We start from the raw sequence: 26,983 nt of genomic DNA, 5'->3' as shown, positions 1-26,983 counted from the left end.
TTACCGATTAATCAATGATTAATGTCTAAGCGGTCGAACACAGCTAGTCCTTTACAATTAATTCCGTAATGTGAAGAGCTACAGTGCATGCGTCGAGCCGACGTGGCCCATTGACGGCTCCACGTGCAGCCTGTCACACTCTACCTCAGTCCCCTGTTTAATGGAAATAGATTCTTCCGCGGCACGCGTAACGACCACAGCACCAAACCTCGGTGTTCACGCCGCGTTTTTTTTTAGTTTGTTTGACATTAGCGTCATCCAAAACGCTCTGGTGGTTCCATGAGCTGTGACGTCATGTAATGGCGTGGCTGTTCGACGTGTGCATGCGTCAGCAGCCCCTTCATGGCCTGCAGAAGGGGATGGATGTGGCACGATAACAGTAAAAATCACTGATGTAAAGTGTAATGTGTTTAGTGCCAAGCTGTTATTTATCACTATTTCTGCTTTTATGCCTCATGGAAAGAGAAAGCATTACTTGTTTATTGTTTCTCGGCATGGGCTAAACGTATAAATGCTTTTTCTCTCCTTATATTCCGTAGTAAGGAGTTACAGTCTACTGAATCGAGACACTGCATGTTATCCTTACGACTACTTTGAAACACTCGACTGAAAATGGATTGATGGATATGGATGTACACGGTAGTGAGTTGGGTTTTACTCCGCTTTTAGCTATATTCCAGCAATATGACAGCGGTGGACACCCGAAATGGGCTTCATTCTATGGGGGAATTGAACCCGGGCCTTTTGCGTGACGAACGCTATAACCACTAGGCTACCCCACCACCCCCATAATAATAAGAAATATCTGTTGAAAGCACTGTCCTTTGGAGTGAGTGAGTGAGTTTGGTTTTACGCCGCTTTTAGCAATATTCCAGCAATATCACGGCGGGGGACACCAGAAATGGGCTTCACACATTGTACCCATGTCGGGATTCGAACCCGGGTCTTCGGCGTGACGAACGCTTTAACTACTAGGCTACCCGACCGCCCCCAGTCCTTTGGAAGATTCTAACTATCCGTCAGCATGTGTTTATGACTCTCCATCAAACAGTGATAATACCATGTGTTCGCGAAAGACAAATACATGTACATCACATATATTTTTCAGAATAAACAAGAACGATACGTATACATTTCAGAATACACAAAAAAGATGACGTATGCATTTCACAATACACAAAAAAGAAGACAGAGACCGTTTTCAATTCTGCATTCTGTATTAATAGCTTACTCGTTGGCTCGTCACGCCCAAGACCCGGGTTCGATTCCCGACATGGGGACAATGTGTGAAGCCCATTTCCGGTGTCCCCCGCCGTGATATTGTTGGAATATTGCTAAAAGCGGCGTAAAACCATACTCACCCCCTTCTGAAGCAAAGCACTTGCTTGATAGCGGTGTTAGAACCCACACCGAAACGTCGCTCTTAATTGTAATAAAGAAGTTGTTCATCCATAAATCTTATCCTTACTTAGTACTTCAACTTTTAAATGCAAATCAAAGAAGAAAAAAATGGGTTGATTCTTTGAAGATACAAACGTTTAAAGACACAACTTCCAATTCTTTACAAATAAATAATTCTTTATTATTTTATTTCTTTATAGTTCCTGAAGCAAAGCGGGTACCGTTGTTCCAGCTTGAGTTCAAAATGGTTTTGAATTAGCCATTAAAGACTGTATTCCATAAAGTCAAAAGTACAGTAAACTACGGTTATAACGAACACGCTTATAACGAACTGACGGATATAACGAACTTACTTTTTTGGTCCCGACTATTTGCTGTAGTTATGCTGTATATATGCTTATAACGAACTACGGTTATAACGAACTAAAATTAGTAGTCCCTTTGAGTTCGTTATAACCGTAGTTTACTGTAGTTCCAACTGAAAGGTTTATTCTACTATTGTCTTTCGCGTGTCATTTCCACAAAAAAAGAGACATAACCCACGTAGATGAAAACCATTCTTCACGGTCTCCTCTGTGGCACTTTAAAGAATATGTCGATTGATGGCTTCACACCATCACCAGATCCCATGTCGCTTTGGCATCTCGTTTAAGATGGACGTACCAATGAACTTCAAATGTCAAGCGCTCAATATGGAATGCGTCGTCGTGTTTTAAACTTCATATTTGTCTACAGGCTTATCTTGGGCTGATCACATTGGCGTAGACGGGAGAGTATCGAGGGAGCATCGTAATGACCAAATTACATTACAAGTCCAAATACGATAGTTTTCATATTCAGTCACCGGTCCAGGGAGCATTCCTTGCCTCAGTAGTTCCAAACAGCCGGATTATATACGACGTGTTATGAATAATAAGTCATCCCTTGTGTGTATGAAAACGTGCTGACACACATACCAATATGCTCATCCTGTCCTTCATAGTCCAACAGATTTATGCCGACTAACGATGTGGGTGACAATTAAATAATGACTGCTCCCTTGGGAGCGATGGCGTCTTCCTTTGAGATGCGATATTAGTCTTCTGTCAACGTTTACATCGTTCTCTTGTCAACTACATCTCCGTCAATATTCACGTTTGACCATTTGATGCTCATCGGATTCACGTAATTCTATTTGGACAACTGCGGAACATTTACTTATTAAATCCCGAGCAAACAGCGCTATGGGATGTCTAACCAGATAACATGTTGGGTCAAGGGAAACTATCAACCTTTGTAGAATATTGAGATTATTCCTTAATGAATCTGCAACTGAGGTGAAAGATTACAAAGTTTGTTGAGACATTCAGTATTTGATTCTAATAGCAAAACACCTTCAAGGGCGCGAACGCTTTGAATACTGCTAACCGTTCTCAGTGAGACTTTGACGCAAAGGTGTTGCCTGGATTTGTCGTATTCATTACTTAATTTTTAAATATTTTAATATCCGGTCTCTGGAATTACATCGTACAAAAACAGAGTGGGTGGTTGTTGTAGAGATTGTTGTAGAGGCTGTTGAGAGTAGAGTTGATTAACATGTCGCGGTTAAAATTCTTAATTCTGAATATTTTATGATGTGGTTTCTTTGCAACCGCGTACAAAGTATTCTTACACACCAAGAGTAGATGCATCGTTTCTGAAGTAAGAAAATATTTCTCTTTAGAACAGTCTCATACACTTTCTTTACATATTGTTGATATATTCATTTTTTTATATGTGAAAATAAATTCATATAAAAACACCTTAAGAATGGAATCATAGAATGTCGTTCATGCTTGGTCAAGCACACTTGCCATTTAAGCAGTTTGGGTTAGGGTATGGCTTGCGAATTCATTGCACCTACAATTCAGATTTACCATTGCACATCAATTATTGTAAAATGATTCTGAGTGTGTACTGTCATCTGATTGGTTGATAAACATTGGTAAATGGCACTGGACTTTTCACTGTGTATGAATATTTTTCTTCACGGGCATATTTGTTTCCTCCATCCCCAATTTTAAAGAAACCCATGCCATTTATCTTTGGGAAACGGATACCACATTGAGAACACTTTAGGCACGATCAATCCCCATCAGCACACTTTCGATTGAGTTGCTTTTTTTACCATTCTGTTTACCAAATCTGTTTGAGCATTCGATGCCCGGAAATTTAAAGTTTGAAACCTCTTGCTAACGCCGTCGGTGCCAAATACAATTATGTTTATAACCTAAATACACAATTCGCCGCGAATAGCTGCAAGCTTGCTGATGCGGCGTTAAGCAATAATGACTCAGTCACGCCCTGAATACACATACTCATTCCCGCAATTGTCACTCTTTAAAATCTACAATGTTCTCATTTGTTTTCCAGGAACAAACGCAAGTAAGACGCTGAGTCATCAACCATAGCTGCGACCGGAAGGGAAAGACCCGTTGTTTCATACCATCACAAGCTCTACCCTAATAATGACGTAGTTATGACGTAGACATGACGTCATCCGTACGAGATGTTCACGTCACTCCTCTCTGACAGTCACATTCATGAAGTGTATTCAGACTCGAATGATTCTTCAAAGACACTTTATCTCTGCTGTTGTCATTTTGTGATAAGATTTGTATCTCAGGAGAAACTGCACCTAACAGACCGAGATAGTCCATTAAATGTGTTACTATATATAAGTCGTAAGTCAAAGATATATCTAATGTCCATATCCGAATGCTGAAAAACTTCTTGTGTACTGGCATGTAGTGTTAACATTGGGTGATGGTAAATACACCATGCACAAGACATAGGCCATACCCACCACAAAGTGCTTCACTCAGTAAAGGAACCGGTGATTTCTTTAAGGAAATGGTTTTGGAACTGAAGTGCATTATTTGACTGCTACCGATGTTAGATTCTGACCCCATAAGATTTCAATGGAATTTTCATAAATGAATGAATTATTACAGATGTGACCATAATTGCCACACGTACTTTTTCCGCGAGATTAACGCTACATGCCACTACCACGCCATTACCAATTGCCCAGCCAGGTTTTGCTCGGATATGTTGCTCTGTTGACGGTAACCAGATGTGTCCATGTGATCAAATGGCCGCCTCTATTTCACAGTGTTCTGTTGCAAAGACAATAAACATGTGATGGATGATTATGCGTTTCTTCAAATATCATTTGCCTGCGGCTGTGAGTGAGATCAGGGAAATGTGGACACTGTGTGATAAAGAGGGCGTCTTGCAGTCAGTACTATCATCCTTTTTACCACAGTACCCAGTAGCCAGCAATATCATAGTTATACTACAGTACCCAGTAGCCAGCAATATCATAGTTATACCACAGTACCCAGTAGCCAGCAATATCATAGTTATACCACAGTACCCAGTAGCCAGCAATATCATAGTTATACTACAGTATCCAGTAGCCAGCAATATCATAGTTATACTACAGTATCCAGTAGTCAGCAATAGCATAGTTATACCACAGTACCAAGTAGCCAGCATTATCATAGTTATACTACAGTATCCAATACCCAGCACTATCATAGTTATATTACAGTATCCAATACCCAGCACTATCATAGTTATACTACAGTATGCAGTAGCCAGCAATATCATAGTTATACTACAGTCTCCAGTAGCCAGCACTATCATAGTTATACTACAATAACCGGGTTGTAGTAAGCATTGTCAAACATACGCAACATCGACGTGATCTCAACAATGTCATACCTACACGGGAGCGGGGTGTAGCTGACACTGTCATACTTACACGGGAGTGGGATGCAGCTGACACTGTCATACTTACACGGGAGTCGGGTGCAGCTGACACTGTCATACTTACACGGGAGTGGGATGCAGCTGACACTGTCATACTTACACGGGAGTGGGGTGTGGCTGACACTCCATACTTACACGGGAGTGGGGTGTAGCTGACACTGTCATACCTACACGGGAGCGGGGTGTAGCTGACACTGTCATACCTACACGACATTAACCTGTAGTCTACACTGTCATACCTACATGGGAGTGGGATGCAGCTGACACTGTCATACTTACACGGGAGTGGGGTGCAGCTGACACTGTCATACCTACACGGGAGAGGGGTGCAGCTGACACTGTCATATCTACACAGGAGTGGGGTATAGCTGCCACTGTCATACCTACACGGGAGTGGGGTGTGGCTGACACTGCCATACCTACGAGGGAGTGGGGTGTAGCTGACACTGTCATACCTACACGGGAGTGGGGTGTGGCTGACACTGTCATACCTACAGGGGAGCGGGGTGTAGCTGACACTGTCATACTTACACGGGAGTGGGGTGTGGCTGACACTGTCATACCTACAGGGGAGCGGGGTGTAGCTGACACTGTCATACCTACACAGGAGCGGGGTGTTGCTGACACTGTCATACCTACACGGGAGTGGGGTGTGGCTGACACTGTCATACCTACAGGGGAGCGGGGTGTAGCTGACGCTGTCATACCTACACGGGAGTGGGGTGTAGCTGACACTGTCATACCTACACGGGAGTGGGGTGTAGCTGACACTGTCAAACCTACACGGGAGTGGGGTGTAGCTGACACTGTCATACCTACATGGGAGTGGGGTGTAGCTGACACTGTCATACCTACACGGGAGTGGGGTGTAGCTGACACTGTCATACATACACGGGAGTGGGGTGTAGCTGACACTGTCATACATACACGGAAGGTGGGTGTAGCTGACACTGTCATACCTACACGGAAGTGGGGTGTAGCTGACAGTGTCATACCTACACAGGAGTGGGGTGTAGCTGACACTGTCATACCTACACAGGAGTGGGGTGTAGCTTACACTGTCATACTTACACGGGAGTGGGGTGTAGCTGACACTGTCATACCTACACAGGAGTGGGGTGTAGCTGACACGGTCATACTTACACGGGAGTGGGGTGTAGCTGACACTGTCATACCTACACAGGAGTGGGGTGTAGCTGACACTGTCATACTTACACAGGAGTGGGGTGTAGCTGACACTGTCATACCTACACAGGAGTGGGGTGTAGCTGACACTGTCATACTTACACAGGAGTGGGTGTAGCTGACACTGTCATACCTACACAGGAGTGGGGTGTAGCTGACACTGTCACACCTACACAGGAGTGGGGTGTAGCTGACATTGTCATACTTACACGGGAGTGGGGTGTAGCTGACACTGTCATACCTACACGGGAGCAGGGTGTTGCTGACACTGTCATATCTACACGGGAGTTGGGTGTAGCTGACACTGTCATACCTACACGGGAGCAGGGTGTTGCTGACACTGTCATATCTACACAGGAGTGGGTTGTAGCTGACACTGTCATACCTATACAGGAGTTGGGTGTAGCTGACACTGTCATACCTACACGGGAGTGGGGTGCAGCTGACACTGTCATACCTACACGGAAGTGGTGTGTAGCTGACACTGTCATACCTACATGGGAGTGGGGTGTAGCTGACACTGTCATACCTACACGGGAGCAGGGTGTAGCTGACACTGTCATACCTACATGGGAGTGGGGTGTAGCTGACACTGTCATACCTACACGGGAGCGGGGTGTAGCTGACACTGTCATACCTACACGGGAGTGGGGTGTAGCTGACACTGTCATACTTACATGGGAGCGGGGTGTAGCTGACACTGTCATACCTACACGGGAGTGGGGTGTAGCTGACACTGTCATACCTACATGGGAGTGGGGGTAGCTGACACTGTCATACCTACATGGGAGTGGGGTGTAGCTGACACTGTCATACCTACACGGGAGTGGGGTGTAGCTGACACTGTCATACCTACACAGGAGTGGGGTGTAGCTGACACTGTCATACCTACACAGGAGTGGGGTGTAGCTGACACTGTCATACCTACACAGGAGTGGGGTGTAGCTGACACTGTCATACCTACACAGGAGTGGGGTGTAGCTGACACTGTCATACCTACACGGGAGTGGGGTGTAGCTGACACTGTCATACCTACACAGGAGTGGGGTGTAGCTGACACTGTCACACCTACACAGGAGTGGGGTGTAGCTGACACTGTCATACTTACACGGGAGTGGGGTGTAGCTGACACTGTCATACCTACACGGGAGTGGGGTGTAGCTGACACTGTCATACCTACACAGGAGTGGGGTGTAGCTGACACTGTCATACCTACACAGGAGTGGGGTGTAGCTGACACTGTCATACCTACACGGGAGTGGGGTGTAGCTGACACTGTCATACCTACACAGGAGTGGGGTGTAGCTGACACTGTCACACCTACACAGGAGTGGGGTGTAGCTGACGCTGTCATTCCTACACAGGAGTGGGGTGTAGCTGACACGGTCATACTTACACGGGAGTGGGGTGTAGCTGACACTGTCATACCTACACAGGAGTGGGGTGTAGTTGACACTGTCATACCTATACAGGAGTTGGGTGTAGCTGACACTGTCATACCTACACGGGAGTGGGGTGTAGCTGACACTGTCATACCTACACGGAAGTGGTGTGTAGCTGACACTGTCATACCTACACGGAAGTTGGGTGTAGCTGACACTGTCATACTTACACGGGAGTGGGGTGTAGCTGACACTGTCATTCCTACACGGAAGTGGGGTGTAGCTGACACTGTCATACCTACACGGGAGTTGGGTGTAGCTGACACTGCCATACTTACACGGGAGTGGGGTGTAGCTGACACTGTCATACCTACACGGAAGTGGGGTGTAGCTGACACTGTCATACCTACACGGGAGTTGGGTGTAGCTGACACTGTCATACTTACACGGGAGCGGGGTGTAGCTGACACTGTCATACCTACATGGGAGTAGGGTGTAGCTGACACTGTCATACTTACACGGGAGTGGGGTGTAGCTGACACTGTCATACCTACACGGGAGTGGGGTGTAGCTGACACTGTCATACCTACATGGGAGCGGGGTGCAGCTGACACTGTCATATCTACACGGGAGTGGGGTGCAGCTGACACTGTCATACCTACACGGGAGCGGGGTGTAGTTGACACAGCCATACTTACACGGGAGTGGGGTGTAGCTGACACTGTCATACCTACACGGAAGTGGGGTGTAGCTGACACAGCCATACTTAGACGGGAGTGGGGTGTAGCTGACACTGTCATACCTACACGGAAGTGGGGTGTAGCTGACACAGCCATACTTACACGGGAGTGGGGTGTTGCCGACACTGTCATACCTACACGGGAGTGGGGTGTAGCTGACACTGTCATACCTACATGGGAGCGGGGTGCAGCTGACACTGTCATATCTACACGGGAGTGGGGTGCAGCTGACACTGTCATACCTACACGGGAGCGGGGTGTAGTTGACACAGCCATACTTACACGGGAGTGGGGTGTAGCTGACACTGTCATACCTACACGGAAGTGGGGTGTAGCTGACACAGCCATACTTAGACGGGAGTGGGGTGTAGCTGACACTGTCATACCTACACGGAAGTGGGGTGTAGCTGACACTGTCATACCTACACGGGAGTGGGTGTTGCTGACACTGTCATACCTACACGGGAGTGGGTGTTGCTGACACAGCCATACTTACACGGGAGTGGGGTGTTGCTGACACTGTCATACCTACACGGGAGTTGGTTGTAGCTGACACTGTCATTACATACACGGCATCAACCTGTAGTCTACACTCTCATACCTACACGGGAGTGGGGTGTTGCTGACACTGTCATACCTACACGGGAGCGGGGTGTAGCTGACACTGTCATACCTACACGGGAGTGGGGTGTTGCTGACACTGTCATACCTACACGGGAGTGGGGTGTTGCTGACACTGTCATACCTACACGGGAGTGGGGTGTTGCTGACACTGTCATACCTACACGGGAGTGGGGTGTTGCTGACACTGTCATACCTACACGGGAGTGGGGTGTTGCTGACATTGTCATACCTACACGGGAGTGGGGTGTAGCTGACACTGTCATACTTACACGGGAGTGGGTGCAGCTGACACTGTCACACCTACACGGGAGTGGGGTGTAGCTGACACTGTCATACTTACACGGGAGTGGGTGCAGCTGACACTGTCACACCTACACAGGAGTGGGGTGTAGCTGACGCTGTCATTCCTACACAGGAGTGGGGTGTAGCTGACACTGTCATACTTACACGGGAGTGGGTGCAGCTGACACTGTCATACCTACACGGGAGTGGGGTGTGGCTGACACTGTCATACCTACACGGGAGTTGGTTGTAGCGGACACTGTCATTACATACACGGCATCAACCTGTAGTCTACACTCTCATACCTACACGGGAGTTGGGTGTTGCTGACACTGTCATACCTACACGGGAGTGGGGGTAGCTGAGCGAATTGCGGCGCCTTAGACGACTGGGCCACCCGTGCCCCCTGTGTGTAACAAAGAATATTAGATGAATCGAGCCATTTTTCATTGAGGCTTCATGATCTTGCATTCCAAATTTGGGCGAGTGAGCATATGAGATATTGCGTGGTTGAGTGGATGAGTAGGCGAGTGAGCGTATGAGATATTGCGTAGGTGATGGGCGAGTGGGTGAGTTAGCGTACGAAATGCAGCGTGGGTGAGTGGACGAGTAGGCGAGTGAGCGTATGACATGTTGCGTAGGTGATGGGCGAATGGGTGAGTTAGCGAACGAGATGTAGCGTGGGTGAGAAGATGAGTAGGCGAGTGAACGTGCGTGATGTTGCGTAGGTGAGAGGGCGAGTGGGCGAGTGGGTGAGTGAACGTACGAAATGTAGCTTGGGTAAGTGAATGAGTAGGCGAGTGAGCGTATGAGATGTTTAGTAGGTTAGTGGGTGAGTGAGCGGACGAGATGTAGCGTGGGTGAGTGGATTGGTAGGCGAATGAGATGTTGCGTAGGAGAGTGGGCGAGTGAGTCAGTGGGTGAGTGAGCGTACGAGATGTAGCGTAGGTGAGTGAATGAGTAGGCGAGTGAGCGTATGAGATGTTGCGTAGGTGAGTGGGTGAGAGAGCGTACGAGATGTAGCGTGGGTGAGTGGATGAGTGGACGAGTAGGTGAATGATATGTTGTGTAGGAGAGTGGGCGAGTGAGTCAATGGGTGAGTGAGCGTACGATATGTAGCGTGGGTAAGTAAATGAGTAGGCGAGTGAGCGTATGAGATATTGCGTAGGTGAGTGGGTGAGAGAGCGTACAAGATGTAGCGTAGGTGAGTGAATGAGTAGGCGAGTGAGCGTATGAGATGTTTAGTAGGTTAGTGGGTGAGTAAGCGGACGAGATGTAGCCTGGGTGAGTGGATTGGTAGGCGAATGAGATGTTGCGTAGGAGAGTGGGCGAGTGAGTCAGTGGGTGAGTGAGCGTACGAGATGTAGCGTAGGTGAGTGAATGAGTAGGCGAGTGAGCATATGAGATGTTGCGTAGGAGAGTGGACGAGTGAGTCAGTGGGTGAGTGGATGAGAAGATGATCTTGAGTAGATGTGTGGACGAGCGTATTTATAGATGAGAGGGAGATTGATGCGTGGGTGAATGTGTGAATTGATGTTGAACTGGTGAGTGTTTTTTGTTAGGGTCAGTGACTGTTTGAGTAAGTCGGTCAGTGAGTGAGTGAGAATTTACGACTTCAACCATAATACGACAGTGAACATTGGTAACGCGCGGAAGACTAGGGACGATTATAGTGTAAAACTAATGATGTGTCTGTTTGCTGTTTTACACCGCATTCAGCAATATTCCAGCTATTTGACGCCGGTCTGTAAATAATCAAGTCTGGACCAGACAACCCAGTGATTGATATCATGAGCATCGATCCACGCAATTGGGACTCGATGACGTCTCAGAATAGTATAATAATCACTAAACAAGCGACTATGTCGAACTGCACGTGCAACGAAAACACAGAAACAACAACGTCGGCAACAATTAAACAACATGTCCCAATCTTCACTGCATATTTTGTCATTTGGAGTCATTGCATGACACAAAGTTTTACAGAATTTATTTACGCTATGAGATCTAGAATCCTCTAGGGTGGGTGTGTGTGTGTGTGTGTGTGTGTGTGTGGGGGGGGGGGGGGGGGGGGGGTATTTTTAACGCATTGACAAACGTCATGTCAAGCATCGCAGTATTTTAGAAGCACCCCGTAAGCAGGACAGCCCTCTTTTTATTTTTAACACATTGACACAAACACTGATAATTTACACAGTTCATAATCAGGGTCGTTCAGAGGTAAAATATAGTAGGACTTTGGTGAATCGGGAGAAGACATTCACTTCCCTGTACTTGGTCAGTGGTCCTCAAATTTGTCCATTTTCCACCTGATATTCGACAAGCCTGTTATAACATATGCTGACTTGCAGCCCCGCATCCTTATCTAGCATCAGTATAATTCCCTGAATACGTTATCTGTTCTACCTCTTTAAACAAAAAATGAATAAACATTTTAAACATGAAATAAATATTCATAAACGCAGATCATAATAATAGCAATGACAATGAAGTAAATAATCACACACACAAAATAATAATAGCGATGACAATGATGTAAATAATTATACACACAGCATAATAAAAGCAATGACAATGATGTAATAATCATATACACATTAAAAGATGTTAAAGACAATAAATACCAGAAAATAAAAAAGACAAATAAGAGAAAGATAAAGGATAAAATAAGGATCGAAACTTAAAGCATAAGATACATGTATATTTATGCTAGGTGGATATAACTTTTGTTTTTTTGTTGTTAAAGATTACTATTATTATAATATACAGATTAAAATATAAAAATGAAACAAAGAGGGTTTGGATGATCCTGGCACAGTCAGGCTGGTTAGGTTCATCATCAGCTCAGGGCCCTTGCCCCCTCTACACGCAGACCAGACAGTGAATGGGACTTCTCCCAGGAAGCGCTGCTTAGTCAAACCCACCCAGAACTTTTCGGAGAACGTGAAGACTCCACAACATTGCAACCTTCTGCATTACCCAGATTGTCAGAAGTTCTGTTCTCCTGGTAGCAAACCCGGGTACTCTCCTTATGTCATTCAACAGATTGGGAGATACCAAACCTAAGACACCGAGAACAATGGGGAGTCGGACAAATTGGTACTTGGGATGCAAGCCTTAGGCGAGGTCTGCATATTTGCCATGTTTTTCTTGAATCTTGTCAATCACATTAGTGTCAAAAGGGACAGAAAATCCAACAATATAAATGATTTCATTGGATTTATAAAAAAAGGACAAGATCAGGTTTGTTGGGTTGGATACGTCTGAGCCTGTATACGGGCCTATTCCAAAGAGTTTTGTATTTATCATTTTCCATGAGGGGCGGTCGGGTAGCCTAGTGGTTAAAGCGTTCGCTCGTCACGCCGAAGACCCAGGTTAGATTCCCGACATGGGTACAATGTGTGAAGTCCATTTCTGGTGTCCCCCGCCGTGATATTGCTGGAATATTGCTAAAAGCGGCGTAAAACCATACTCACTCACTCACTCACTCATTTTCCATGACGCCCTCTACATATTCTGGGTTGTACCATGGATGGACCTCAGTGTCAAAACCACAAGCATGGCGAAGACGGAAACAAAGTGATCGAGCCACTCCATCATGTCGCTAAAAAATACTGTCTTTGTACCAAAGTGGGGCATGCACTGACAATGTGTTGGACAGTCTCATTAAATTCATTGCATAATCTACATTTCATATTTACATTTGGATGCAAAATCACACATTGACGGTTTTGAGTGGGAAGTGACTGGTCCTGAGCAGCAAACAGAAAACCTTCTGATTCACTTTTTCAGGCCAGCTGACTTCATCCAAGCGAAGGACTGTGCAGGGTTGCTGATCTTCTCAACACACTGCACATAACCTCGATGCAGTTTTCGCTCAGATAGCCTCTCCTTGAAAAAAACTGAATGTGGGCCGATTTGATATTGCGCTTTGCTCTGTTGACAGTCATTTCTGTACCGTCCAGCAGTACAGAACCATCAACAAAATCAACACTGACATTGAGATTATGCCCCACATCCTTGGCTCGTTTTAGAAAACTGTGGAATGCCTTGTTTTCATTATAAGTCTTGACATGCTTCACAAGAGGATCATCAGACAAATAAATGTGTGGAAAAGTACACAAAACAATTCTATCATGAAAAGCCTCAATCAATCCACACCCTCCCATCATAATTGGTAACTATAAGCGACTGAGGGAAGAGCGATGGTGGGTGGATTAATATTATTATCATTAGTATTATTATTAGCAAAATATTAACACGCAGATATTCTATCCAATCAATCCCTGACACGTATTCCGTGTACAATCAACACAAACAGATAATGGGTGGGTTCTGCCAATCAATTGATCAAATAATTAAGTTGATGAGGCAAGTATGCCCCGGGGGTACGACAATACCCCGCCCGAAATCATCACAGGGACACTACCTTAAGTATACTTTAGTGTCGTACTCCTTGTTATCAACTAAAGTAAATGAGTGTTAATTAATTAATCAATTAATCAGAATCCCGTACAGTGGGTCTCTCCACTTCGTTTTGCTGTTGTTAGTGCATATCGACATTCCTTTCATCTTCATCTTAATTTTATTGACCATTTCACTCAGATATGCCATTTGGGGAGCAGTTTATTTTTAATATTCGTGTTCATCTCTCAACCGACCGCATTTTTAATGCCAAAACAAAATATCTGTTTTATTCCTTGTCGGTTTAAACACGATTTGAGATTGAACTCATCTGATATCTGAAAAAGAACCTCGATTAGCCGAAACAATTAACAAGAATTAATCCCTTGAAATACAGTCAACTACGGTTATAACGAAGACGCTTATAACGAACTGACGGATAAAACGAACTTACTTTTTTGGTCCCGACTATTTGCTGTAGTTATGCTGTATATATACTTATAACGAACTACGGTTATAACGAACTAAAATTAGTAGTCCCCTTGAGTTCGTTATAACCGTACTTTACTGTAGTGAGTGAGAGGGTGAGTTTGGTTTTACGCCGCTTTTAGCAATATTCCAGCAATATCACGGCGGGGGACACCAGAAATGGGCTTCACACATTGTACCCACGTCGGGAATCGAACCCGGCTCTTCGGCGTGACGTTTACTAAAGTGAAATATACTCTCAGGGTTTGTGGTATCGCGAGTAAATAAACAAATAACTGTCTGAAATGTTGATTTAGTATCTACTACCGACGTTCCTACCCAATGTTCGAACTGGAGGGGGACGACAAACACAGACATGAGTGAGTGAGTTGGGATTAACGCCGCTTTAAGAATATTTCAGTAATATCACGGCGTGTCAGCTTGCTGTGTGAGGAAACCCCAGAATGAAGCACATGTCAGACGTTGACCACGAGAAACCAATGAGCGCGGGTATGGTGCTGACAACCCTAGAAATATAATCAGGATGAACCGGGATTCGAACCCACGATCTGCATAGCGAATTACGGCGCCCTTCCGGAATAGACTATGCTAGCTGACTGATTTCAGAGGAGATAATGATTTGATGTTTAAATTTACGTAGGGGATTTGAAATTTGAATTGTTTTTTAAAACTAATTCTAACTCGGATCTTCACGGTCTCCAATTCTTTCGATGTGCGTATAGCAGTTAAAGTGTCCCCTACCTGCCTATGTTTCCAACAAGGCATTGATTACAACGCTCAGGCCGAGTTGGAAATGGGCACCAGACAATTGAGCATAGTCTCTATTGAAGAAAATATTCCGTATAGGCCAAAACCAAAATACCAAATAATAACTAAAACCATTAAGCTCATGTTTGAAGCTTGTGCAGAATTTTACTTCACCCACCCAAAGACATGACCCGCGAGACTATTTCAATTAACTCATGAACATGTGACATCATAATTATCTCTAAATTTGAGCATATGAAATATGTATTTAGATTTAATGTTTACAATGTTAGGGTGCTCATCTTGTCAACTAGTTGATAAATTGAGTGAGTGAGTGAGTTGGGTTTAACGCCACTTTTAACAGTATTCCAGTTATATCACGACGTGCCAGCTTAATGTTGGAGGAAAGCCCGAAGTGATGCAGGTTTCAGACGTTTACCACTTCGGCGAAACCCACGAGCACGGGTATGGTGCTGACAAACCTGGAAACATAATCGGGAGGAACCGGGATTCGAACCCACAATCATAGTTTTCTGGCGTGCCCAAGGGACGAAACTCTGCAAAGCGAATCGCGGCGCCTTAGACGACTGGGCCACACGTGCCCCCGTAAATAAATTGTATCACACTTGGAAATTACAGTACTTCAACTAAAGTCTTCAATAACGTCATGCCGAAGCCCGTACCAGTATGCGAATAAAATCTTCAGTATTTCCGGTTGTCAAATAAAATGTATAAAAAACTTTTTCGTTTCGAAAAGAAACGAAATACCAAGAAACACGAGTTTCCTTTTTAAAAGTTAATCATATGATTGACAGACCTACCACTGACCGCATTGTCAGGGAAACTCAATCCCTGTTCGTTGGGCGTGTATCACGGAGATGTCACGCCAGTATGTAACTATTCAGTTTATTGACAATAGAAATATCGAAGTCCTGCAACCGTATTAGGCAGTTCCCTTGACTGAAGGTTAGATCAGCCCATTATGAACCCATTTTGTTTAATATCACATAAATTTAGTTTAAAAACGGTTCGTTTTACCACCTCAGCTCTATATACCATTGATTACTAATGAGTATTCACTGAGGAGCCCATCATGCAGATTGAGGATATTACAGTCGTACTGCAAAATCGTACCGATGAAAAGTAAACTAAATAGATATCCGAAAGCAACAATTCGGCTTAAATGGCATGAAAGTTATTTATATTTTTGTCAATTTCAACTCGTCACCTTAATTTTAGACATTGGAGCTATTATCGCTCAATTATTATGTAGGTTATCGAAAATATCCATATATCTAGTACCATTAATACCTTTCCGAATACCCAGGGCAAGTCCAGAAGGACAGAAAAACGGAAATCCATGAGAAAGGCTTAATTTTCGAAGAGTCTACCGAAAAGGGAACCTGTAACCCAATATGATTCTTTGCTCTATATTCTTGTAAATTAAATGTTTATTTATATGTTTAAAAGAACCAGCTGAGGCCGAAGATAAACACATGTTTAGAAATAAGATAGAATCCGTTTTCACCTTTACGCTTCAAGTCAATCAAAAGATAAGAAACCATTCTTTTTTTATTTAATATTTTTATTTCAGTTCAGTAGATATAAATGTTACATTGGTACATGAGGTATATACGTGTAGCAATTCATAAAATCGTAAAACATGATCAGATATGGGTATGTACATATATTGATTGACTGAGCAATTATAATAAGTAGGCTGATAATTCCTTCCATTTTCTATCGAATCTATTAATACTACTATTTTTCATTGCGATAATTTCTATTTTACATAATCTTTCAATATTTTTATGAAAAAAGGAAAGTATAATGGAGTTTTCTTAATGCTTGACTGGTGACTGTATTTTTTTGCAGAAGAAGAAGAAGTATGTGGTTGAAAAGGTAGTTGTTTTTGTTGTAGCAAAATAACTTATCCAGAATGGTAATATGAATATCATAAGCAAGTTTCGAGTTGAGGTACATTTCAATTTCTAACCAAAATTCCTAGGGAACCAGTACTGGTCGTAAGAGCCTAAATGGATCGGGTGGTCAGGCTCTGTGACCTGGTTGATTGCATGTCATCGTTTCCAAATTGCTTGGATCGATCCTCATGGTATTAATAACTGGATTATCTGGTCCAAACTCGATCATTTACATACCGTTGTTTTATACTTTAATATTGTTTATTGCGACGTAAAATAACACACACACACACACACACACACACAAGCACACACACACACAAGCACACACACAAGCACACACACACACACACACACACACACAAGCGCGCGCGCACACACACACACACACACACACACACACTACATGCATCTTACTTTCTTCCTACAGTACCTATCACGCCGTGATTAAACTGAAATGCCGTTTGCCATGAACCCTAACTCTCTTACATGATTAGATTCGAGCTTTTACGTTATATCTTCGCAAAGATGTTTAATTGCTTTATAAACAACTCAACATCGTCTGGTCGCAAAGCAGTAATTAATTGTTGATCATTTCATCTGTTGAAAAAACATTATAAAAAGAAAGAACAACCAAAGAAGATCGAAGAACGTCCTGAGACTTGTGTTTTTTAGAATTTTGTTTCACACATCGATAACACTAACAGTGCCGCTATTTACATTGTTTTTTCAATTTTCATTGTTCAGTCGGCAAACGTAGCGACACTTACAGAATCAGTCCAGAGAATTTGTGTAACAGATCAGTCGTCAGATATTTACCTAAACTTTGAACAATGTCCGCTCCGGGTTGGTGAAACAGCCCTCGAACTATAATACCACCCGGATGTAACCTGCATTGCGTGACGACAGCCAATTATCGAAGCCGTCTCCGGGCTGTCACCCAATCGGAAGGGGAGGTAAAAGCTACAAGGGCGCTGTCAAAATTAAAACCGGAAAGATAGCGAAAGCGAGCCAATCTTCTCTGTCACGGCCTTGTGGACATAAAACCACCGAATTAGCTCTGATTGAGGGAGATTTCCGATTGGCGAGAGACGCTGGCAAACTTTGATGGTACTTTTATTGAGCTCCCGTCCCCACTTGGCGATAGAGGGGATAACGAGGCACTCACGCTGAATTTTCGCTAAAACTTTAGATAAAGATTTTAATAAACCCTTGTACTTCCGGGGGCACGACAAGATCCGCTTTTTCAGAATTCGGATAATCTGAGGTGGCCAAATTGAGACGATCTAAAGTGGAGGGTAATTAAAGATTGCTGACGTAGGTTATGTGTCATTATGATATTATATTCGAGGATGTGCTCAGTAGGGCGTGAACAACTGATTGTAAGTTATCAGAACGTCCCTAAGCCTGTATTGACCGATCTTGTATCGGGAACAAAGACCCACTTAAGATAAAACGTGCCACAAACGGGCTGGATTTACCAAGTGTACTTTTTGTTGACTTATTGTTGATAATATGATAGTGGGATCACTGAGTAACTGAAGTTAATGAAATTGGGTAAAACAAGTTCACGTTTAAACTACTGACGTTGAGAGATGGCGGGGTAGCCTAGTGGTTAAAGCGTTCGCTCGTTAGGCCAACAAACCTGGTCTTGTCCTTTTAGATAAATCCAATGAAATCTTTTATATTATTGATTTTTCTGTTGACTGAGATTGGGAGAGTACCCGGGTTTTGCTACCAGGAATACAGCCCTTCTGACATTCTGGGTAATGCAGAAGGCTGCAGTGTTGGGGAGTCTTCACATTCTCCGAAAAGTTCTGGGTGGGTTCGACTAAGCAGTGCTTTCTGGGAGAAGTCCCATGGGCTGTCTGGGCTGCGTGTAGAGGGGGCAAGGGCCCTGAGCTGATGATGAGCCTAACCAGCCCGACTGTGCCATGATCACCCAAACCGTCTTTGCTGCATTTTATTTTAATCTGTAAATAATAATAATAATATCATCTGTTTATATTGAAATCAGTGAGTATGGTGTTACGCCGCTTTTAGCAATATTTCAGCAATATCACGGCGGGGGACACCAGAAATGAGCTTCACACATTGTACCTATGTCGGGAATCGAACCCGGATCTTCGGCGGGAAGAATGAAGACTTTAACCACTCCAAGCCGATCTAGAGGTCAAGGCTGCGTTTTACATATATAGTCCACAAACAATGAATTTCTACTCTGTACAAACAAGCACACAATCAACATCACGATTGTGTTTTTAGAAGTACATTGTATATGTTGACGTCACTGATGCTTCTCCCCTGATGTGTCACATGACAGGCTTGTCACGTGCGAACCTGCCATCCCACGTGACATGGATGATACTTCCGGCAGGTATGCGCCATTAACAAGGAAGAACTGACACTGTGTTGCCGTTTTCTGTACCACAAAGAAACATCGCTGCATGATTAATGCACACATGGTGCACAAAGAAAACTAATAATTATAGTATTATAATATATATCTATATCTGTATCGGGATGTTTCTGGGTTTGACAAGTGTTCATCTACATATAGATCCCCACGAATTAGAAATCCGATGTTGTGGCATTGGTTCTAAGAGAAATAAGATAATGAGTGAGTGAGTGAGTTTGATTTTACGCCGCAATATTCCAGCAATATCACGGCGGGGGACACCAGAAATGGGCTTCACACATTGTACCCATGTCGGGAATCGAACCCGGGTCTTCGGCGTGACGAGCGAACGCTTTAATCACTAGGCTACCCGACCGCCCCAGAAATAAGAAAAGCAAACATGCAACATATCAATTTTGTTCAAGTGTTATCCCAAATATTTGTTGCATAGGACCACTTTCTGAAAGGCATTGTGTATTCCCGGGACTCGTGCCGGGAGTCTCATCCGGGATTCGAACCCACGTGCACACCGACACACTGAGGCACCTAATCCCCAGCACACAAAGTCAGCGATCAAACCCACTCAGCCACCGAGGCTTCCACATAAACGAAAGTCCGACAACTAGTAGTCCAGATCACGTACATTGTCTACACTTCTGACAAGTATAAATTGGCACGGCTCCCATGGCCGAAAGCTATGAACACACAAGGCAATATACTCTACATATTTTTTTATTAGATTCTTGTACTTAAAAACAGTCTTTTCTTGTCAAGATATGTTCAGCTTCCGATCACACATTTACAAACTAATTACCAATCATACAAAATAATCTTTTAATAATAACGTTTAATAATCAAAGCTACAATTCAATAGTGGATAGTTCACATCTTTACAGATTGTTCTATACTGATGAAGTATACAAATAAAAGCGACAAAACTTAATCGACATAATGATTAATATCCCCGTAAAGCGTAGTTCATTGTACGATTCAGCTTGTGTTTATGAATTACTATCAAATAGTGATGACAAAAGGTGTTCGCGAAAAGGTAAGCGTATCCTGTCCAATCGGTTGCACCTGCCACAAACACATGCAAAGGCAAGTTGTTCACCTGAAAAAAGCCTCGGAAACATATACCGTGTTCGACGTAATAAGCGCCGCGCTCTAATAAGCGCCCACGGCGATATTTGCTTATATATTTGTTACTGAACGATCCCAATAAGCGCCCCTTCCGATTGATATTTTGTACAAAAGACTATTTATTCGTGAATAATACGTTTGTTATATGCACCCTAAATTATGGACAATTAAATTCTGGAAAAATAATATCTGTCGTATGTAAACGTTTCAGGCTGTCAGCTTAAACCACGAAATTTACGATCTTTCAACTCTGTTGTTTTTCACAAAAATAATATTCTAATAAGAGCCCCCTATTTCTAATTTTGAGAGCGCCCTGGGCGCTTATTATGTCGAATACGGTAATACAAGTCAAAATAGGAAATAGCATCGGGCATACTTTTGGTCACTGATGCGTCAAATTTGAAAATGTCCTCTACATATTCAGTATAACATTATGAAACAGATTGTGAGCAAGAGTCTTAAGACGATTGGTGAAATCTTCATACAACAAATCTAGGGGCGGTTGGGTAGCCTAGTAGTTAAAGGTTTAGCTCGTCACGCTGAAGACCCGGGTTCAATTCCCCTCATGGACACAACGTGTGACGCCCATTTCTGGTCACTTTCCCTTTACAGGTGGTGAATACAAGTCTGTCTCTCTACATGCTTGGTGGGACGATATCCATTAAACAAAACTTGTGCGATTCCTTTCTGTGAAAAAATAAACTCAACATTCTGGAGACCGGCCATGTTGTCATGCAGTCATTTTTCGACAACGCTAATATACCACAGCAAACCTACTCTTGATACAAGTGGTTGAAATTGCTTTATTTAAATACTTTAGGTACATTCATGCTTCAACCTTTACTCGGTTTTAAACCAATTCTGTTTTTTCCGGAATTGTGTAAAATTAAGCAAACCTGCTTGTTCTCCAATTCAGGTTTCTTTAGAAATATAGTACAGTAAACTACGTTTATAACGAACTCAAAGTGACCGCCCATTTTAGTTCGTAATAACCGTAGTTCGTTATAAGCATATATACAGCATATATGCAACACATTGCCGGGGCTAACAAGTAAGTTCGTTATATCGGTCAGTTCGTTATAAGCGTGTTCGTTATAACCGTAGTTTACTGTATGTTTTAACAAACAAATCTTAAGCTAATTAATATAATCTTTTACTCAGTTTCAGTTAATCTTTCCAAATGTTAATCCAGCTTATCTTTACTTGCTTCATCCTTTACTCTCATGGATTAATTAGTCTTTGGGACTGTTCAATTATGAGTAGGTGAAATCCCTTTGGTTTTTTAGTTTTTTGGTGTAGGGATACTGGGATACTGGGCTGTAGGAGTTTTGGGAGATAACGGTCCCCCGCCGTGATAATGCTGGAATATTTCTAAAAGCGGCGTAATACCACACTCACTCACTCACTCACTCACTCACTCACTCCAACAAATGTAACCATATTATAACTAACTGTAGTATATAGATCGTTCTATACCGCACAACCCATTGTCATTTGCTTGACAAGGCTTAATGTTAATATTCTTAAAGGTTTCAAACTGAATCAATCATGACAGGATGTCCACATTAGAAAGACGCATTGGATGTAACTGACAAAACGACCAAGCTGTCCACGCAATATAATCCCAAAATCTCGTGGCTTATACTTGGATCAAGGTGGAGATAGAATTCCCCGTCGTGCCGTCGTGTCTTCTTATGTATCACAAGTACGATGTACATGCGCACGTAACAGGGACTGATACGGGATGCTCTCATCAGTATGCATATATGCACAAACGGAATTTAACCTGTCAAAAATACAGCAATTTGTTGATATATGTCAGCCATTTCAGCCTGTACCATCGCACGTACTGCGCATGACACACATTTGACATCTTGTGACACCACGACAAACAATTCTTTCCAAATATCTGCATATGCAATTTAAATAATTAAATAGAATTAATCTGGCGTACATTAGTCTTAGAATAGCCCGTATAAAACAGTAAGTTGAAAGAGAGACGTCCACTTGACCGCGCGTTGGTGCCAGCCAGTCAGAGAGTTCCGGAATGGAATAAGGTGAGTAAGAGTTTTATCTCGTACTCTCTGAGGACCTCGTCAAAGTCCTTACAGTGAGTGAGTGAGTGAGTATGTTTTTACTCCGCTTTTAGCAATATTCCAGCAATATCACGGCGGGGGACACCAGAAATGGGCTTCACACATTTTACCCATGTCGGGAATCGAACCCGGGTCTTCGGCGTGACGAGCGAACGCTTTAACCATTAGGCTACCCGACCGCCCCCAAAGTCCTTACAACATTTAGTTAAACAATTAGAAAGACAGGCGAGATGACGTTTGAAGATTATTTCATAAATTGTGAAACATTAATTGATATATTTGATTACTTCCAGATGAGTGAATAAGGTGCACTAATAATTGTGTCTATCTGAGATTTGTTTGTTTGTTTGTTGTTTAACGCCGCGCTCAGCAATATTCCAGCTATATGACGGAGGTCTGTAAAAAATCGAGTCTGGAGCAGACAATCCAGGGATTCACATCATGAGCATCCGTCCACGCAATTGGGATACGATGACACGCATCAACCACCCGATCCCGTTAGTCGCCTCTTACGACAAGCATAGTCGCCTGTTACGGCAAGCATGGGTTGCCGAAGACCTATTCTACTCCGGGTCTTCACGGGTCGTCTATTTGAGAAAATAGATTTATAGGATACATATGTTATTAACCATTACCTTTCAGAATAAGCTCAATATATCACAAATAAGACTTTTTATGACTTTGTGTTGAGTATATACTGACATGTCTTATGATCAGAAGCGCCACAATTCTCAATGTGGAGTTGCGTCCCTTAACTGCGGTAGGATTCTAGATCACGGATCCGCGTACCAGATTCGATGTGATTGTGAATCTTGGTTTGTCAGCATCATACCCGTGCCCGTTGGTTTCACCAAAGTGATAAACGTCTGAGACATGCACCGATTTGGGCTTTCCTAGCAAGAGGGGCACGGGTGGCCCAGTCGTCTAAGGCGCCGCGATTCGCTGTGCAGAGTTGCGTCCCTTGGGCACGCCAGAAACCTATGATTGTGGGTTCGAATCCCGGTTCGCCCCGATTATGTTTCTAGGTTTGTCAGCACCATACCCCTGCTCGTGGGTTTCACCGAAGTGGTAAACGTCTGAGACCTGCATCACTTCGGGCTTTCCTCCCACACTAAGCTGACACGCCGTGATATAACTGGAATACTGTTAAAAGCGGCGTTATACCAAACCCACTCACTCACTCACTCACTCACTTTCCTATGAATATGACACGCCGTGATTTAACTGAAGTACTGTCTAAAGCATCGTTAAACACAACAAATAGCCTAACCACTCTGAAGTGAAGTGTTTCATAAATATTTCTTACAAAATATTATGCAAACGTGTAGGAGTCTGTCAAGGCGGTAGATATGTTCCACGTCAGACCTTACACTCAAGAGAGTAAGTAAACACTATATACGGGATAAAGATCACACATGTATATTAGTATTCAAACGCAGACCTGGAACAATCGCATCTACACTACATTAGCTACATCTTCCCTAAACGATAAAGCCCATGCTTAAAAACATGGAATGTTTATGCATGTTAAGGGATCTATCGAAAAGAAACAAACTAAACACCATTCAGGTATTCAGTCCATTAACACTGGTTTGTAAACGAGATGCTGTCAAATTTGCCCAGCCAAAAATATGCACAGTAGCACGGCTGAACCCTTAGCATATTGTCCATCTCTTCAGCATCGGGGCATACATGCAAACACAGACACACGCCATTGATCGACGGCACACCGAGTTCTTAGGTGAGATGCTAAAAAATGATTGTCTACATGGTGATGATGATGGTTGCCGAAATCAAACAAAGGAATCATAATAATATTAACATCCATTTGAAACATTTATTGACGTTGTCTGTGTATTCCATAATTACTCTATTACATACATGTGCATGTTCATGCATTGATTCTTATCTCTATCTTTCCAAGTTGACACTCTTAATGACATCTTTATCAGTACCGAGGTAGGAACGATGTTATGTTTCATAAAAATTAGGGGGTTATGGGTGGCCCAGTCGTCTAAAGCGTCGCGATTCGTTGTGCAGAGTTGCGTCCCTTGGGCACGCCAGAAACCTATGATTGTGGGTTCGAATCCCAGTTCGCCCCGATTATGTTTCTAGGTTTGTCAGCACCATACCCGTGCTCGTGGGTTTCACCGAAGTGGTAAACGTCTGAGACCTGCATCACTTGGGGATTTCCTCCCACATTAAGCTGACACGCCGTGATATGACTGAATTACTGTTAAAAGCGGCGTTAACCCCAACTAACTCACTCACTCACTCATAAAAATTGTGTATTGATGATTGGCGCTAATTACTGTAAAGTCTTGGCTTCCATTGTCTATTGCTAATCACCTATCAGCGCCAATCATCTGTTATTTTCCACCTTTTGTTATCTTATTTTGTTGTCCTTACATGTACATATATATGCTCTCTGCCTCATGGCATTCATTCACCTGATGAAGGAGTAAGCATATACTCCGAAACGTTTTGTTCCTCATAATAAAGAAGTTATTTTCTATACTCTCTTCCTTTATCTTACCTGATTATAAACAGATGTAGCTGACCACATTCCGGACACCGTAAACGACAGTTGCCAAATGAACCATATTTCTTATAATTCAGTTCGGTAACTCGCTTTGACAGAAACAAAGATATCCATATAAATGTTGCTCCCCGCGTTGCGTATCAGCGGTTGGAGAATACTTCAGGTCGCCGTCACGTAGGTATGTGGTAAACGCCAGAGAGCTGCATCACTTCGGGCTTTCCTCCCACATTAAGCTGGCACGCCGCGATATAACTGGAATACTGTTAAAAGCGGCGTTAAGCCCAACTCACTCACTCTAATGATTCAAAGTCTTTATACACCATTGAGGTTTCAATATTATTTCCAATTGTTTGTTTAAATTATACAAAAACATAACGTTTGAAATGAATCCGCCATTCATAAAAACCAAAAACCTAAAACATCGGTAGACGCCCTCAATCATTTCGGGGTTTTCTCCCACGTCACGCTGACACGTCGTGACGTTATTGAAATAATGTTCAAAGCGGCGTTCCACCAAACTCACTCAGGAACACGGGACAGAAATTCAACAGAAAATCAATGAATAAGAGCCGTAACTTCAACACCAGCTCCAACATGCCTGAAGTATTATGAGCAACGGCGAACCATGTATCTGTTAATCATTCATTAGTTACAATGACTGTATTAATGTGAGGTGAAATGGGGTTTAACGTCGCGTCCAAGATTATTGCACTTATATAGCGACGTGCATACACGTGTATGTGTGTGGATGCTTGTACTAGTCCGGACTGATTCCGATTTATAGTGCTAGCACACTGAGATACCATGCCGCAGTTTAACATGAATACCCACTCAGACACAGTATACTGACTCCGAGCCGACCAGTCCTTGTTTTAGCCCCTTAATGCCGAGCGCCAGACAGGGTAACAACAAGTACCATCTTTCAATGTCTTTTGGTATGACGCGGTCGGGGATCGAACCCCGGGCCTTCCGCTCTCCGGGCGGACGCTCTACCATTAGACCACGGAGGCGGTCCTGTATTAATGATGGATAGTATGTACTCTTTATGTATGTATCACTACAACGTAGTGTCAGTCCAATTTAACCCCACGTGTCCATTGCTTGAAGCAGGTGTTTCCTTATTTCAGTCCTTATTTATTTCCTTATTTATTTTTTATCGGGTTTTGTAACTTGTACCATATGTCCCGTGTTTTTTTAGGTAAACATTTGACTTGCCTTTGCATGTGTTTGTGACGGGTGCCACCTGTGGGGCAGGACACGCTCACCTTTTCGCGAACACCTGGTATCATCACTATTTGATAGTGATTCATAAACAAATGCTCATGATATAGTCGGAATCGTACTGTCGACTCTGCTTTGTGCAGAGATTTCTATTAGACAAAAAAAGTCATGGAAAGGGTTTTGTCGCTTTATTAGTATTTAGGCCACATCAGTTCTGACATATATATCATGTATTCATAGGTATGGAAAAAAGTACGCCTACTTTACTTACCATGTGTGTAAATACTTGCATTGACAGATACAGACACCACCTTTAATTTGCCTCGAGGTGAGTTGAGGTGAAACGTCGCGTCCAAGATTATTGCACTTATATAGCGACGTGTGTGTGTGTGTGTGGCTGCTTGTACTAGTCCGGACTGCCGATTTATAGTGCTAGCCCACTGAGATACCATGACGCAGTTTAACATGCATACCCCACTCAGACACAATATACTGACTCCGAGCCGACCAGTCCTTGTTTTAGGCTCTTTATGCCGAGCTCCAGACATGTTAACAGCAAATACCATATTTTAACGTCTTTTGGTATGACGCGGCCTATCGAACCCCGGACCTTAA

General features: G+C 43.3%; 1 protein-coding gene across 2 annotated transcripts in view; it reads left to right on the top strand.

Moving 5' to 3' along the window:
* LOC124114594 (abdominal ganglion neuropeptides L5-67-like) overlaps window positions 1–4,571 on the top strand; it is a 46,006-nt gene extending 41,435 nt beyond the window's left edge. For both annotated transcript variants that reach the window (XM_046475244.2, XM_046475254.2), the window contains exon 4: window positions 3,793–4,571. In XM_046475244.2, the coding sequence (XP_046331200.1) occupies window positions 3,793–3,808 (16 nt within the window). In that variant the 3' untranslated portion in view covers window positions 3,809–4,571. The remainder of the gene's footprint in view (window positions 1–3,792) is intronic.
* Window positions 4,572–26,983: the final 22,412 nt, after the last annotated feature.

The sequence above is a fragment of the Haliotis rufescens genome, unplaced genomic scaffold (genome assembly GCF_023055435.1).
Source record: "Haliotis rufescens isolate VD_foot unplaced genomic scaffold, xgHalRufe1.0.p SCAF_4, whole genome shotgun sequence".
Taxonomy (NCBI): Eukaryota; Metazoa; Mollusca; class Gastropoda; order Lepetellida; family Haliotidae; genus Haliotis; species Haliotis rufescens.
Note: the sequence above shows the minus strand (reverse complement) of the source record. Positions and strands in the feature narration are given on the sequence as shown.